Source organism: Cucurbita moschata, unplaced genomic scaffold (genome assembly GCF_002738365.1).
Source record: "Cucurbita moschata cultivar Rifu unplaced genomic scaffold, Cmos_1.0 Cmo_Scf00130, whole genome shotgun sequence".
Taxonomy (NCBI): domain Eukaryota; kingdom Viridiplantae; phylum Streptophyta; class Magnoliopsida; order Cucurbitales; family Cucurbitaceae; genus Cucurbita; species Cucurbita moschata.
This window is the reverse complement of record NW_019268646.1, coordinates 57,231-71,465: the sequence shown is the minus strand read 5'-3', so window position 1 is coordinate 71,465 and position 14,235 is coordinate 57,231. Positions and strand designations below refer to the sequence as shown.

Sequence of the window (14,235 nt, the reverse complement as noted above, 5' to 3'; positions counted from 1 at the left end):
ATTTCACCTAGTTGAGCAATTGTGAGATCCCACATCGGTTGAGAAGGAGAATGAGACATTCTTTATAAGAGTGAAAACCTCTCCCTAGCAAACACGTTTTTAAAATCCGGAGGGAAAGCTCCATATTTCCTCTCAAAGACGTAATGCAATTAAAAGGCATTGTCCTATACTTGTGTATACTATACACATCTTCCCTTTTCTTAATCAATATGAGAATTTGAAGTGTTGTGCAGCTAATAATGAGTGTTCAGTATGCTACAATAACTTACCAATGAGTATATAATATTCAGAACATTCTTATGCCCTCATACTACTAAACTAGGTTGTAAGAAACACTTCATATCTACGCAATTGGAATATATTCAAATGGCTAATGTTTTCTAAACATGATGACTTATTTTCAGAACAATTGAAATTGTCTCTGTCTAAGATCTCAGCATTGTGGATAGTAGATTATATACAATGATTTCAAGTACGCAATAATCTCTGCCATCATAACAGAACTTCCAAATGAACCTATAGTTTTCAATAATTCAGAGGACGAGAGATGTGTTTATGGAGCAGACTATATAAAAAGAGACAGACAGCAAAATCTTACAGAGGGTAGTCTTTGGTTTCGGCCTGTGTTCTGCGACATAATGGGCATATCATTGGACTTCAAGCAAGAATTGTGTTCTTTTTAAGTTGTTGTTCCCCATCGTGTCAGAAAAGGCACATTTGTTAGTATCTGATCTTGCTTCTCGTGCAGAAAATACTTCAAGCCGACTAAAAGTTGAGAGTAAGAAGTGCGGCCAATGCTCAGTGGATGCCTCTGGTATGGTAAGCAACATAACCCAACAACAATGGTGTTACGAAGCAGTACATAGGACAGTGGAGAAATGGATTCATCTCATAAGCCTTCATTACAGCCCTGCAATTCTGTGATAAAAACACCATGAATTGGTAAACAGTATTATAAGTCCAGAATCTAATGGCCTTAAAAGGTGGTAATGGAAACAAAAGTATAGGCTTGAAATGACTTGGAATATCTATCAATAACCTTTCTACAATTTTCATTTTATGGCGTTAATCAAAAGTAGTTTATTGCCTTGTATTCCTACCACACACACCGAAGAAAGCATCAAAGATCAAGAAAGCACATCGACTCGATCACACACACATTTTTCTGAGTACCTTTCTCCAATTTGCACAATAAGGAACTTGTCCAGGGCTGCTGTTTATACAGTTTCAGCTCAGGGAACCAAAAGAAATAAAACTGCGAGTGAGGATGAGAACTTTTTCATTCTCAAGGTAGAAGCAAAAAGAATAACCAAAAGACATCAATATTCGTTTCTTGACCATGAAAAATCTGGAATTTGGACCAAAGGATTTTCACCTGAGCTTTAAAATGAGGGTCTTTGATGAGTTGAAGGAGGTCATCCGAGGTTTTGTTAGGCCAACACCACAGGATATTGAACAAACTAAACAGCCTACCCCAACAAATAGGAGTGAACGAGCACAAGAAAAAGATGTGCATCAATGATTCCCCACTGTTTTTACAACAAAAAAGAAAAAAAAGGCACCAGTAAAGAGATGGGTGGAATTTCGAGAATTCTTTGGATTCTATGGCACGTACTCAGCCTCTCAAAAGAGAAGATCACAAGAAAACCTTGACCATTTTGGAGATGCGGCTTGCTATATAATGTTCGATTTCTGGTTATCCAAAGCCGCCTGCTTCACAATAAGCTAAGGACTGAAAGATTTGACCAAAAAAGAGCCATCGATTTTCCAAAAGCCATACCTTCAAAATTTCGATACTATTCGATCTGAAGTTGTGTAGTTTGTTCAAGAGAGCAACCCACTCACAACCTCCAAATTGGTGAGATTCCTTAAGTTTAGATTCTACACAAGCTAACAGTGGAATCTTTGTCAAACACAGTTCTAAACAGTCTACAGGACCCCACAAAAAGGGGTTACCCATCATTTATTTGTCCTTCAAAATCGGCTTCTATCTCCTCGACTGATTCTAATTTTGTACCATCTAATGTTATTAAGTCTTTTTATATGATACACCGAACCTTCATGGATAAAAAAAATGAAAGAATAAAAGACCATATAAAAAGGAAACCCACAAAAAATGGGAGCCAAACAATAAATTACAAAAAGGGGCTCTAATGGTACAAAAAGACTTGGTCACCAAAATCCAAAAAGAAATATAGAATTTAGCGAGGGACCAAACATCGTGTAGGAACTAATGTTATTAAGTCATATCATCCAACTAAAAGTGGGTCCACTAGCTAACGAACAGACTTGTATTCTAAGCACCCTCGTTATTATCCTTCTCTAGTATACTTGGATAACCATTGGCCTATCACCACAAATTCTCAAGCTTGTTATCAAGTTTCAACCTTCAATATCTGCTCAAATATTGACCTTTCGACTGCATGATAATTTTGAAGAGCGTCTTACTAACTTTCTGTCACTTCTCATTCATGACATTTCTCTGAGCTAGCCTCATCTCACTGTCAACTTCAAGTTCTTCAAAGTTTCCTCAACATTACTATAAAACTTTAATGATTTAAGCAATAACTTCACAGAAACTGCAGTGATCATAATTTCTGCCTTGAAACATGAGTGAAATAAACTAGATTGTTTGAATTTTACCTATCTCTTAAACCAATTTGTTGGTAGTAAAGTGGATAACTAATATAAACACTATTTTATAACAAGGAGCCATGCCAGAAAAATACTATGTATTGGTGATGTGCACCAAACAAGAACAAATACTTGAGAGAACTCTGAATTTCCATTTTGTTTCACTTTTTTAGCTTGCAACTATTTTTAGATCTAGAGAGAATTTCGAAAGAGACATGCCAGAAATAAATATCCGACTCTTAAGCCATACCATGATTATATCTGATTAATTTTGGTGCAAGTAATTGACATTCAGAAAACTAGATAATAATTCTAAGAGATAGCATCTCATAAAGCTCATCTCATAAAGCATTTATTTTTTATTTCAAGAAAAGCTAAAATTTTTGCAGAAGTATAATAACGATTAAGGAAAAGATTATTTGATAACGACTTACCAAAAAATGCTTCCAACACAATACTGCACAAATGATCAGAAGAACTTTCCGAATCCACCTCCATTTAAACCAAACACTAAGCCTCACATTGCTTGTCAAGTCAAATGATTCACGCCTCTTATTATTGTGGTCATAATCATCTTCTTTCTTTGCTAAAAGAGAGATGAAATGGTACCCATAGACTCCTCTTTCAACAGCAAAAGCAACCATGATGAAAATAGCAGGGTAAACCACAAACAGAAGATGGGAAAGAACCACAACCAGGATATCTGGAGAACCAATATATCTATGTTTGTTCGTTTCATTTGAAGTTTTGACCACCCATCCCATACAGGTCATGTATCCCCAGTCCTTTCCATCCGTGAAGACTTTCCCAATAAACCATGGAAATGCCATAAGGTAGATTAAGTAACCTACTATGCAGAACCATAACATGGGAACCTTGCTAATCTCCTGTATAACCCATGCCATGCCATTTAGGAAGCTTTTATTCACCTTGAAATTGTTGTAAGTGTATTGCTTCTTTGAAAAAATAAGAATCACTTTTGGAAGAATAAGCATTGAGAGCATGATAAACAGAGCTGACCAGAGTACAGGGAAATATAGGGCTGCCCATTGAACTCCCATAACCCTGAACTCATTCCATGTCCAGGACACTTTTGCAGTGAGACCATTGACAGAAAATGGCCTCAATACAGATAAAGTTGACCTTCCTGCAATGTCAGTTGCTTCTATTTGCAGATAATATCTATCAGGAGATGGGTCTTCAAAGGCTTTGTAATTCCATGGAGCAGTGTAAAGAGCTCCTCTTGAGATGTTATCTACACGCGTTCTACTCATAGGTGCTTGTAGGATCAAACTGAGAGTTCCAGGATTAGAGTCATATATTCTAGCCTCCACAGATACAATAGGAGAAATAGAAAAAACAAGTGCTCTTATCAAAGCTGAAGTGGCCATCTCATGGCATTTATATTCATAAGCGAACGAAGATCTTGACATGAAGCGTGAATCTAATGGAAATGTAGGCAACAAAATAGTTTTATTACTTTCAGTCTTGAAGTCAATGTCAACATATGACACGTGACCTCGATCAATGGCCAAAACTCGCATGGCCCTACTCTTTCTCCAGTCACCCATCTCCCACTCCCAGAATTCTTGAACTGGTGGAACTTTAACCGAACAGTTGGTAATATTTCCAGAAGATACTTGGTGCAAATTAAACTGGAAAAACTTCCGTGACAAAAAACTAGAATTTGAATGATGATGCCTCTTCAAATTTTTGCCAAACCTTGTATGGAGATGCCCGCATAAGTAAGCTGATAAAGAATGTTTCAAAAATATATCTCTCAGACTCTTTCCTGAGAGGGAGGAAGCTGAGAATGAGAGAGGAAAATGCCCAAAAGAAATCTTAGTTACTGGATCAGTTGTCAATGAATCCCATTGAGAGAGTTCCAAATCTAAGTCAGTTAATAGCTGATCAGTTGGATGCCCAAAGACATTTGATGGGCCTCTCAAACCAACGGACATGGTGCTGTCAAATCCAACAAAAAGGTACTTATGTTGACCAGCCTGAATGATGAAACAAAATAATCTATTAATGAGCTGCTCTTTAGTCAAGTAGTCAAGTAGCCAATGGCAGGTATTTGCCCTTGCAAAATTTCACATGAACCTCTGCATAAATGTGTGTGTGTGTGTATATATATATACTAAAGACCTAACGCAATGTAAGAATAAATGGGAACAAATAAATAAATAAGAACCCAAGAAGAGCCATGTTGCATGAACGACCCCATATTGCATTTGTACCAAGTTAGGTTAATTAATTTCCAGTTCAAATGATGAGGATAATCAAATCCCGATTAACCCAAAAGAAAAAAAAAACAAAGTAAACCTTTTACTTCTCGAACGTGATTGTCCAAATTTCATGGACAGTTTGACTGCTCATTTCTATCCCCAAAAAATTCAACTTAAAAGGATAACGAAAAAAGTAGCATATTTCTATACCAAAATATTCCATAAATAGACATGGTAGTTCGCTTGAAAAACATTAATTTGTTATTTTGGGATTTGTTTTTGGAAGAGAGATTACCACAGGATTATCTAACATGCCATAGTAAAATTTAAACATTCTTCTGAAATAGGTTTATAGGATAATAGGGGATGTTGGAAGGTCAAATATTTCATGTGCTTGGAAAAGAGAGTTCAATCATTCGATGGGGCTTTCCGATCTAAATAGTTTTTCCATAACTAAGACCTGAGAGGACGTATTCTCCTCAGGCTATAAAAGGAGGACGATATTAGAACCATGATATTACAAGTACATGTACTCACCACATACCTCATCAAAAGATAATAACTAACCTGAGCAGTGACACTAAACACATTTGCATTTCTGCCCAGCTGTCCACTGATGCTATAGTTTGAAAAGTAATCAAATGAGCCACCAACGGATGGAACACCAAATTTATCATGATTTCCTCTAAGGTCAAAGAAGATGCTTTTGTCTAGTCCACTTCTTGTTATAACCTCTTCCATTACATTTTGATATTCCATCCATTCCTCCTCAATTTGTATCATGGTTAACAAGTCCTTGCTTTTTCCATCTGATAAATACAAGAACAGTCTCAAGGGTTATAATTTTTTCGTTTGGACATCGTTTATGACTTCTACACTAAGTATTAGAAAGATCAAGGTTCTAGACTTGGAAGGGTTGGCAATGTTAATAGCATAGCTAGAGTCCATATTCATTAGCCCTAATTTTTGCCACAAATAACAATAACAACAACAAAAATTATAATAAAAGAATTGTAAGAAGCTCATGTATCCACATTAAGGGCTATAATTTTTTCAGATAAGTTTAACTTTTTTTATTACTTTTGAGCCCTTGTACAATTCACCACCTCTAATTGCCAAAAATGATTCAAATGAAAAGGCATTCTGCTGCAACTCACAGAACATTCAACGTATGTTGCTTTTGCTCTAGAGCAAAACAAGTTATCACAAGGACCCAGAACGCTAGTTATGTTTAGCCATCATCAAAAGACAGAAATCAACCAGAAGAAATGGCAAGAAAATTTCCAATGAAAGCAATTGAAAATTATGATTTTCCACAATCTGAAAATTTATGCAGACCCCGACACCACGTAATGGCTCTAGAGGTATAATACTATGAAAAATTTACAAAAATCAAACAAATAGCAGAACGTTTTAAGACAAAAACATCTGATTATATGCACATCATGCAATTAAAAGAACAAGAATGAGCTAATTCGACATAAAATCAAAAAATAGAGAGAGAGCGGAACCTGTAAGATCACCCGTGATAAGAACCAGAGAAGGATTGATCATGGCAAGAGCAGGTCCCACGAAATCCCTGAATTGGAGAGCTCTGTCCGGATGGTGAACACTGAAATGGAGATCAGAGAGCTGAACCACCCAAATTACAGAATCAGGTTCTCCCTTCGCCTCCACGATTTTCCTGTTGTTCCAATAATTGGGTTTCGAATGAGAGAATCCGCCCGTTTCTTCATCTCCTGCTTGGAGAGAGGGAACGGCGAAGCAAAGTAATATCAAAACAAAGATGTTCATACTTCCTCCTCTCTCCGGCATAATTTCGCTCCTTCAGTCTTCCAAACTCATAATTCCGGCAAGGAGATCTTATTTGGAGGCTTAGTAAAGCTAGGAGGGAAACTAGACTTCGACCCACCCACCCCTCTCTTTTTAAATATTATAAAACTAGACCATATTTTTTCTTCTTCCAGCGTCTAAACTTTAAAAAATATCGAGACACTAAAATAATGTAGCTTGTAAGCCCGAGTCTATAAGATATTTTTTCCTCTTTCCAGTTCAGGTAGGGTTCGATGTTGGTACTTCCCCACACACGGCCCACGCATGCACACATGGAACTAGTAGGCACGCTCGTATACGTACCCCTAGGTCTGGCTTTATCGAGCTAAACACGCTAATGTGTCGCTAGACACCATAGAGTAAAAGGCTCACATGATATCATGATGAACAAGAATATCGAAGGTACACATCTGTACTAACATAACATAACGAGGAAATATCCTAATGCACATGACATTGATAAATGCATGAGGTCTCCATAGCTTAAAATCATAGCATATAATAAGAATCATTTCGTTTTTCATTTCATTCATGTCATAGTACACATATGAATCATGTATGAATAGTACTTATCATGACTTACATTGTAAGGACCGGTTGACGCGATGGGTCTAAAAGACGGATAAATTTTTTCCTTCTTGATAAAACCATTAAAATTTAGAGCATAATTTACATTATACCAAAATAGTGTGTGCACATTAGTAATTTAAAATACAACATAATAATTAAAAGACAGTATAAGGAACCGACGCAAACATTTAAAAACAAAAGAGTTGAGGATGACGGGTGAGGTTAGTCTATGGCACCTGCTCCAGAGTCTGCTCCCGACCTCGACCAGCTCCTTATCACCTGGAAAAAAATGGAGAATAAGGAATGAGTACAAGACTCAGTAAGTAGCCTACTTATAGGCTCTTAATTGTGTCCTTGATATGCTAGGGTACCACATTCTTTATTCTTGCTTGTTCTTATCGTAAGTACTTAGGCCCCTCTAATTCTTGTTCTTGACTTGGGGTTCTTATCTTGATCTTTCTTGAGGACCTTGGTCCTTGAATCCTAAAACCTTGGTTTTTCTTTAAGGGCCTTAGTACTATGATTTTTGGTTCTTGGTCCTTTGTTCCTAGTTTTGGTTGGTCCTTGTTCTATTCCTTGATCTTTCTCTTGTTCTTGGTACTTTCTTGGTTCTTGTTCTGTTCTTGATTCGTTCTCCAAGACTCTCCCCCTAGGATTTACGGCACTAGACATGCACCTGACAATCCTGTGTCCAAGGCTTCATGCGTTCCAAGCGACGTAGTCTTACTGCATCTTAGGACTTGCCCTCCGATACGGTCTGCTTAATCCTATGCCCAAGGCTTCATGCGTTTCAAGCGGCATAGTCTGAAAACCTACATCCAAGGCTTCTTACATTCCAAGCTATGTAATCTTAATACTGCATCAAGGGCTTGCCCTATAATACAGTCTGCTTAACCTATGCCCAAGGCTTCATGCATTCCAAGCGGTATAGTCTGAAAATCTACATTCAAGGCTTCTTACGTTCTAAGCGATGTAGTCTTAATACTGCATCAAGGGCTTGCCCTATAATACAGTCTACTTACCTACGCTCAAGGCTTCATGTGTTCCAAGTAGCGTAGTCTAAGTCATGAGCATGTTGTACCGTGGGAGGTCTTAGGAGGTTCTTGATTCGTGGCTAAGGTAACTTACTCTCTTCTTGCTCCTCCGTGACCTTAGACTACTCCCCTTAATAGACCATAAAGGTCACTTGCTCGGTGCATACTTAAACATGGCATCCTGCAAGTCTGCAGGGCATCTCTTCTAGATGAGGAAAACTTGGGGCCTGCAAAGGAAACATGGTGCAGGGCATCCTACCTAGAAGAGGAATTATTGGGCACCACTTGGTGGGAGGTCATGGGTCACTTTGGACATGACTAAAGTATTTCCTAGCATTCTTGAGTTCCTTGTGTTTGGGGACCGTGTTTGGGGACCTTGGTCCCTCGTCCTTGAGTGGTACCTAACATTCTTCTTACTTGGGTAGATGTAAAGCTTGTGTGTTGTTGTTCTTGGTTCTTAATCTTGTAAGTTTCTAAGGTCCTTAATTTCTTGAGGCATAAGTTGTAACTTGTATTTGTAACCATATGAGCCCATCTTAGTGTAAGTTGTTCTAGAAGGTCATAGATTCCTAGGGAGTTCTTTAGAGGGTTCTAGAAGAGTCTAAAGTCTTGTGGTGTTTCCTTTATGTGTTTCTTGGATCCTAACTTGGTTTAGGTTTCAAACTTACTCCAATCAACTTGAAACCTCAAACTTATCTTCATGTCCTTCATAATCGACCTTATAACAAGTAGAAAATCATTTGGAGCACGTATAGACCTTGCAATCTTTGAAGTAATCCTAGGGGCATTTTGGTCATTTTACACCTAATTCTTAGTTTTGCTACTTAACGTGTTCCAATGGCTTTCAAACTTCACCAAATCATCAAAGATCATAAAATAAGATCTACTTCAGGGTTTTGTAGCATTTGGAGGTCATCTAGGTCAGGAACCGTAGGTAGATATCCTCAGGTGGCTACTTACCTCGTTGTCGACGTTCGGGACCTCCGTTCTTGAGCTTTTGGTACCCGAATTACCTCAACTTTCCTTTCACAGACTCCTTATTGTGTTTACTTTCTGAAACCATAAAGGTTTTCATGAGAACCGGTCTAGAAGGAGGTTAAAATTGAGAAAAACTGAGGAAAGGTTGAGTTTTGGGTTGACATGGCCGGTTCAACTGAACCGGCCACGTCATCGATGCACGCGACCGTTCGCGCCGCCGTCTGAAACTCGCCCTCCCCAGCTCCTATCACACCGTTTCTTCCCTTGATTCCTTCATGAAACTTAAAGAGGGTGTTACAAGGAAGAGCTAGGGATTAATTTCATACCTTCTCATCGATCGTAGCCTAAGATATTTGCTTCCAACGTTCGTCCAAAATATGATTTCTCGCCGAAGTGAAAACAGAGGATTTCTTATTGAGTAGCCGATTATAGGGGTTTTCGAGGTTCGATTTCTTCACGAAACCTCTTTCTTATTGTTCCCTCAAGCTAAAGGAATTGGTTTGGAGGAAGGACTTTGAGTGTGACACCTTAATTTTGAGAAATCACTCTCGGTCTGCAGGTTACCCGACACCTCCGATTTTTGATCTCTTGGTTATCTTGTTCTACGACGTTTCAGCTCTTGATTCCTTCATCAAAGTTACTCATATTCTTTCAATAAAGCTAAAGGAATCCTTAATTTGAAGGAAAAGGTCGTAGGTAGGAATTCGACACTTACCCCCAATTTGAACCCGAAACGAATTTTCTTCAATTGGGAACTGTTAAGGATAGTTACTGTTCATTATAAGGCAAGTATCTAGATATTTGCCTTACACTACGACTTACCATATTTGCCTTTTAAAGGCAAATATATTGTATTCCTTTATTATTCTTTCCTTTTATTGTAATTTCCATATTATTTGTAATTTACCATATTCTGTATTTTGTAAATGATTATAAATAAGAGAACTCTCACCCCCATTTAGGTGTGGTGGATTCAGCAAACATTTACATGGTATCAGAGCCCTTTCGGTTTAACAACCCTGATCCTTTCTTCTCTATGGTTTCCGAATCTTCTTATCATCTTCTTCCTTTCAATACTCTAATCCATATGATCACCATTAAACTTTCTTCCTCCAATTACCTTCTTTGAGTCAAGACATGCTGGGCTATGTTGATGGAACTATGGTTCCACCACCTCGCTTTGAACCAGAAACCTCCTCAACACTCAACCTCAAATATTTGATATGGAGAGCAGCCGATCAACGACTTCTCTGTCTCTTGCTCTCCTCTCTCATTGAGGAAGCCATTGCTGTTGTCGTTGGTCTCTCTACTACACGTGATGTTTGGCTTGTGTTGGAAACTACGTTCAGCCATCAGTCGAAAGCTCGTGAATTGAGACTCAAGGCTAACTTGTAGTTGATGAAACGTGGCACCAAACTTGTTGCTGAGTATGCCCGTGCCTTCAAAAAAAATTGTGACCAAATTCATGCCATTGGCAGACCCGTTGAGGACATTGATAAAGTGCACTGGTTCCTTTGTGGACTCGGCACCGAATTTTCAGCTTTTTCTACTGCTCAGATGGCTCTCACCCCTATCCCCTGTTTTGCAGATTTAGTCTCTAAAGCTAAAAGTTTTGAGTTGTTCCAGCGTTCCCTTGAGTCCTCTGACTCCACTCCTATAGCATTCACAGCCACTAATCGTGGTCGCACCCATGGAAACCACCCTACTTCCTTTAGTAACTAGCGAGATCGTTCTTATTTTCACAAAAACAACTCTTCTAATCGAGGACGAACCCACTCAGGTCAGGGTCGTCGACCACCTCACTGCCAAATATGCCGTAAAGAGGGCCATTATGCAGTCGCTGCAACCAATGGTATGTTCGACTTGATTCTTCTCATGCTCACCTTGCTGAAGCCTTTAACACGTCATGTTCTATTGTTGGACCCAATGCTGTTGATTGGTCTCTAGACATTGGGGCTTCGGCCCATATGACTGCCGACCCATCTATTCTAGATCAGTCTAAAAATTACACGGGTAAGGACTCTGTGATCGTAGGAAACGGTGCATCCCTACCCATTACCCACACCGGTACTCTTTCTCCTGTACCAAATATTCACTTATTAGATGTCTTGGCTGTCCCTCACCTCACTCAAAATCTTCTTTCCATAAGTAAATTAACATATGATTTTCCTCTCTCCGTTACATTTATTAATAATCTTATTACTATCCAGAATCGTCAAACAGGAAGAGTGGTGGCAACCGGTAAAAGAGATGGAGGGCTATATGTGCTGGAGTGCCGCAATTCTGCTTTTATTTCAGCCCTTAGAAACAAATCCTTACGTTGATTTATGGCATGCTCATTTGGGTCATGTGAATCATTATGTTATTTCTTTTTAAATAGAAAAGGTCATCTTTCTCTTACATCTTTATTGCCTTCTCCATCATTATGTAATACTTGTCAGCTTGCGAAAAGTCATCGATTGCCTTATTCCCGCAATGAACGTGGGTCGTCTCATGTGTTAGATCTTATTCATTGTGATCTTTGGGATCCTTCTCCCGTCAAATCAAATTCGGGGTTTCTTTATTATGTTATTTTTATTGATGATTATTCTCGATTCACTTGGCTTTACCCTTTAAAATTTAAATCTGATTTTTTTGATATTTTTCTTCAATTTCAAAAATTTGTGGAAAATCAATATTCTTCTCGTATCAAGGTATTTCAAAGCAATGATGGTACCGAATTACTAGTACTTGTTTCAAAACTCATTTACATAATTCTGGCATCCACCATCAATTCTCTTGTCCATATACACCTACTCAAAATGGTCGTGCTGAGAGAAAACATCGTCATGTGATTGAGACTAGCTTGGCCCTTCTCTTTGACTCTCATCTTTCTCCTCGTTTTTGGGTTGACGCCTTCAGCACTGCAGCTTATATTATCAACCGGTTACCTACTCCACTTCTTGGAGGTAAGTCACCCTTTGAACTTCTTTATGGCTACACTCCACATTATGACAATTTTCATCCCTTTGGTTGTCGTGTTTATCCTTATTTGCGTGATTATATGCCTAACAAGCTTTCTCCCCGCAGAATTCCTTGTATTTTTTTAGGTTATAGTCCTGCTCATAAAGGGTTTCGCTGTCTTGATCCCGCCACCACTAAGTTATATATCACCCGCCATGCTCAATTTGATGAAACTCACTTTCCTACTATCCCTAGCTCCCAGGCCCAACCTCTTTCTTCTATTCTTATTTCAAATTTCTTGGAACCACATCTTTATCATATTGATTCATCCCCCCCTACCACTTCATTATCGCACATTCCTCGATCCAGTTCATCCCCGTGTGATATTTGTTATGACCTTGTGGATGAGTCTGTGCAAGTTGATACTTCTCTTGCAGGTTTCACTTTGCCACCCTCGACTTCTAATTCGACCTCTATTGAACCTACTGTTGATTCCTCTTCTTTGGGCACTCATCCTATGAACACATGAGCCAAAGCTGGTATATTCAAAACTCGTCATCCAGCAAATCTTAGTATTTTTGGCTCATCTGGACTTCTTTCTACTCTTCTTGCATCCACTGAGCCAAAAGGATTCAAATCTGCGGTTAAGAATCCTGCTTGGGTGGCTGCCATGGATGAAGAAATTCGAGCGTTACAACAAAATGATACTTGGACTTTGATTCCTCGCCCTGCCAACACCAACATCGTGAACTCTAAATGGGTGTTTCGTATTAAATATTTGCCTGATGGATTCGTCGAGCATTTCAAGGCTCGTCTTGTTGCTAAAGGTTATACTTAGGTTCCTGGTCTTGACTACACTGACCCTTTTAGTCCGGTTGTCAAAGCTATCACTGTCCGTGTTGTGCTTTCCATTGCAGTCACAAATAAATGGCCTCTTCGACAACTTGATGTCAAGGATGCTTTTCTCAATGGAACTCTTATTGAACATGTTCATATGGAACAACCTCCTGGGTATATTGATCCTTGATCTCCCGCTCATGTTTGTCTATTAAAAAAAGCCCTCTATGGCTTAAAACAAGCTCTTCGTGCCTAGTTTCAGCGTTTTAGCTCATTTCTTCTCATACTTGGGTTTTCTTGCAGTCGCACTGATACGTCCCTTTTTGTCTTTCATCAGCAATCTAACTTTATCTATTTGCTTCTTTATGTTGATGACATTATTGTTACCGGCAACAACTCATCTCTTATTGACAGCTTTACTCGCAAGCTTCATTCTGAGTTTGCTACCAAAGATTTGGGTTCTCTTAGTTACTGTCTTGGTCTTGAAGCTTCACCCACTCCTGATGGTCTCTTTATTAGTCAGTTAAAATATGCTCGAGATATTCTTACTCGTGCTCAGTTGCTCGATAGCAAACCTGTCCACACTCCTATGGTTGTTTCTCAACACTTAACTGCTGATGGTTCTCCTTTCTCTGATCCTACTCTCTATAGATCTCTTGTTGGTGCCCTTCAGTACTTGACTATTACGCGTCCAGATATTGCCTATGCTGTCAATTCTGTTAGTCAATTCTTGCATGCCCCTACTGCAGATCACTTTCTTGCTGTCAAACATATTCTTCGTTATGTCAAAGGAACACTCCACTTTGGTCTTACCTTTCATCCATCCACTGTTCCTAGTACGCTAGTCGCTTATTCGGATGCTGACTGGGCTGGTTGTCCCGATACTCGTCGTTCTACATCCGGCTATTCTATTTATCTTGGTAACAATCTGGTTTCTTGGAGTGCCAAAAAGCAAACCTACTGTCTCACGCTCCAACTGTGAATCTGAGTATTGTGCTCTTGCCACAACTGCTGCTGAACTTCTTTGGGTTACGCATCTTTTGCATGACCTCAAGGTCCCTATTTCACAGCTGCCCTTACTCTTATGTGATAACAAAAGTGCTATTTTTTTGAGCTCTAACCCCGTTTCTCACAAGTGGGCCAAACATGTTGAACTAGATTATCATTTCTTTCGAGAA

General features: G+C 38.9%; 1 protein-coding gene and 1 long non-coding RNA gene across 2 annotated transcripts; both read right to left on the bottom strand.

Annotated features, from left to right (window-relative positions):
* Window positions 1-342: 342 nt before the first annotated feature.
* LOC111440020 (putative metallophosphoesterase At3g03305) lies at window positions 343-6,771 on the bottom strand. Its single transcript, XM_023077400.1, has 4 exons — window positions 6,374-6,771; window positions 5,430-5,671; window positions 3,069-4,637; window positions 343-918 (listed from the first exon to the last, which is right to left on the bottom strand). Exons 1-4 carry the CDS (start codon window positions 6,675-6,677, stop codon window positions 799-801), a joined length of 2,235 nt encoding a protein of 744 aa, XP_022933168.1. The 5' UTR covers window positions 6,678-6,771; the 3' UTR covers window positions 343-798.
* Window positions 6,772-7,473: 702 nt separating this feature from the next.
* LOC111440019 lies at window positions 7,474-9,639 on the bottom strand. Its single transcript, XR_002709897.1, has 3 exons — window positions 9,604-9,639; window positions 9,260-9,352; window positions 7,474-7,544 (listed from the first exon to the last, which is right to left on the bottom strand). It is a non-coding gene; the product is annotated as an uncharacterized LOC111440019 (long non-coding RNA).
* Between the last annotated feature and the right edge of the window lie 4,596 nt (window positions 9,640-14,235).

Bases quoted from the DNA above. Each gene is read 5' to 3' on its own strand.
- LOC111440020 (XM_023077400.1), bottom strand. From the start codon at position 6,677: ATGCCGGAGAGAGGAGGAAGTATGAACATCTTTGTTTTGATATTACTT. The intron at 5,672-6,373 runs GTTCCGCTCTCT...TGTATTTATCAG, and splicing joins TATCACGGGTGATCTTACAG to ATGGAAAAAGCAAGGACTTG. The intron at 4,638-5,429 runs GTTAGTTATTAT...TTCATCATTCAG, and splicing joins TGTTTAGTGTCACTGCTCAG to GCTGGTCAACATAAGTACCT.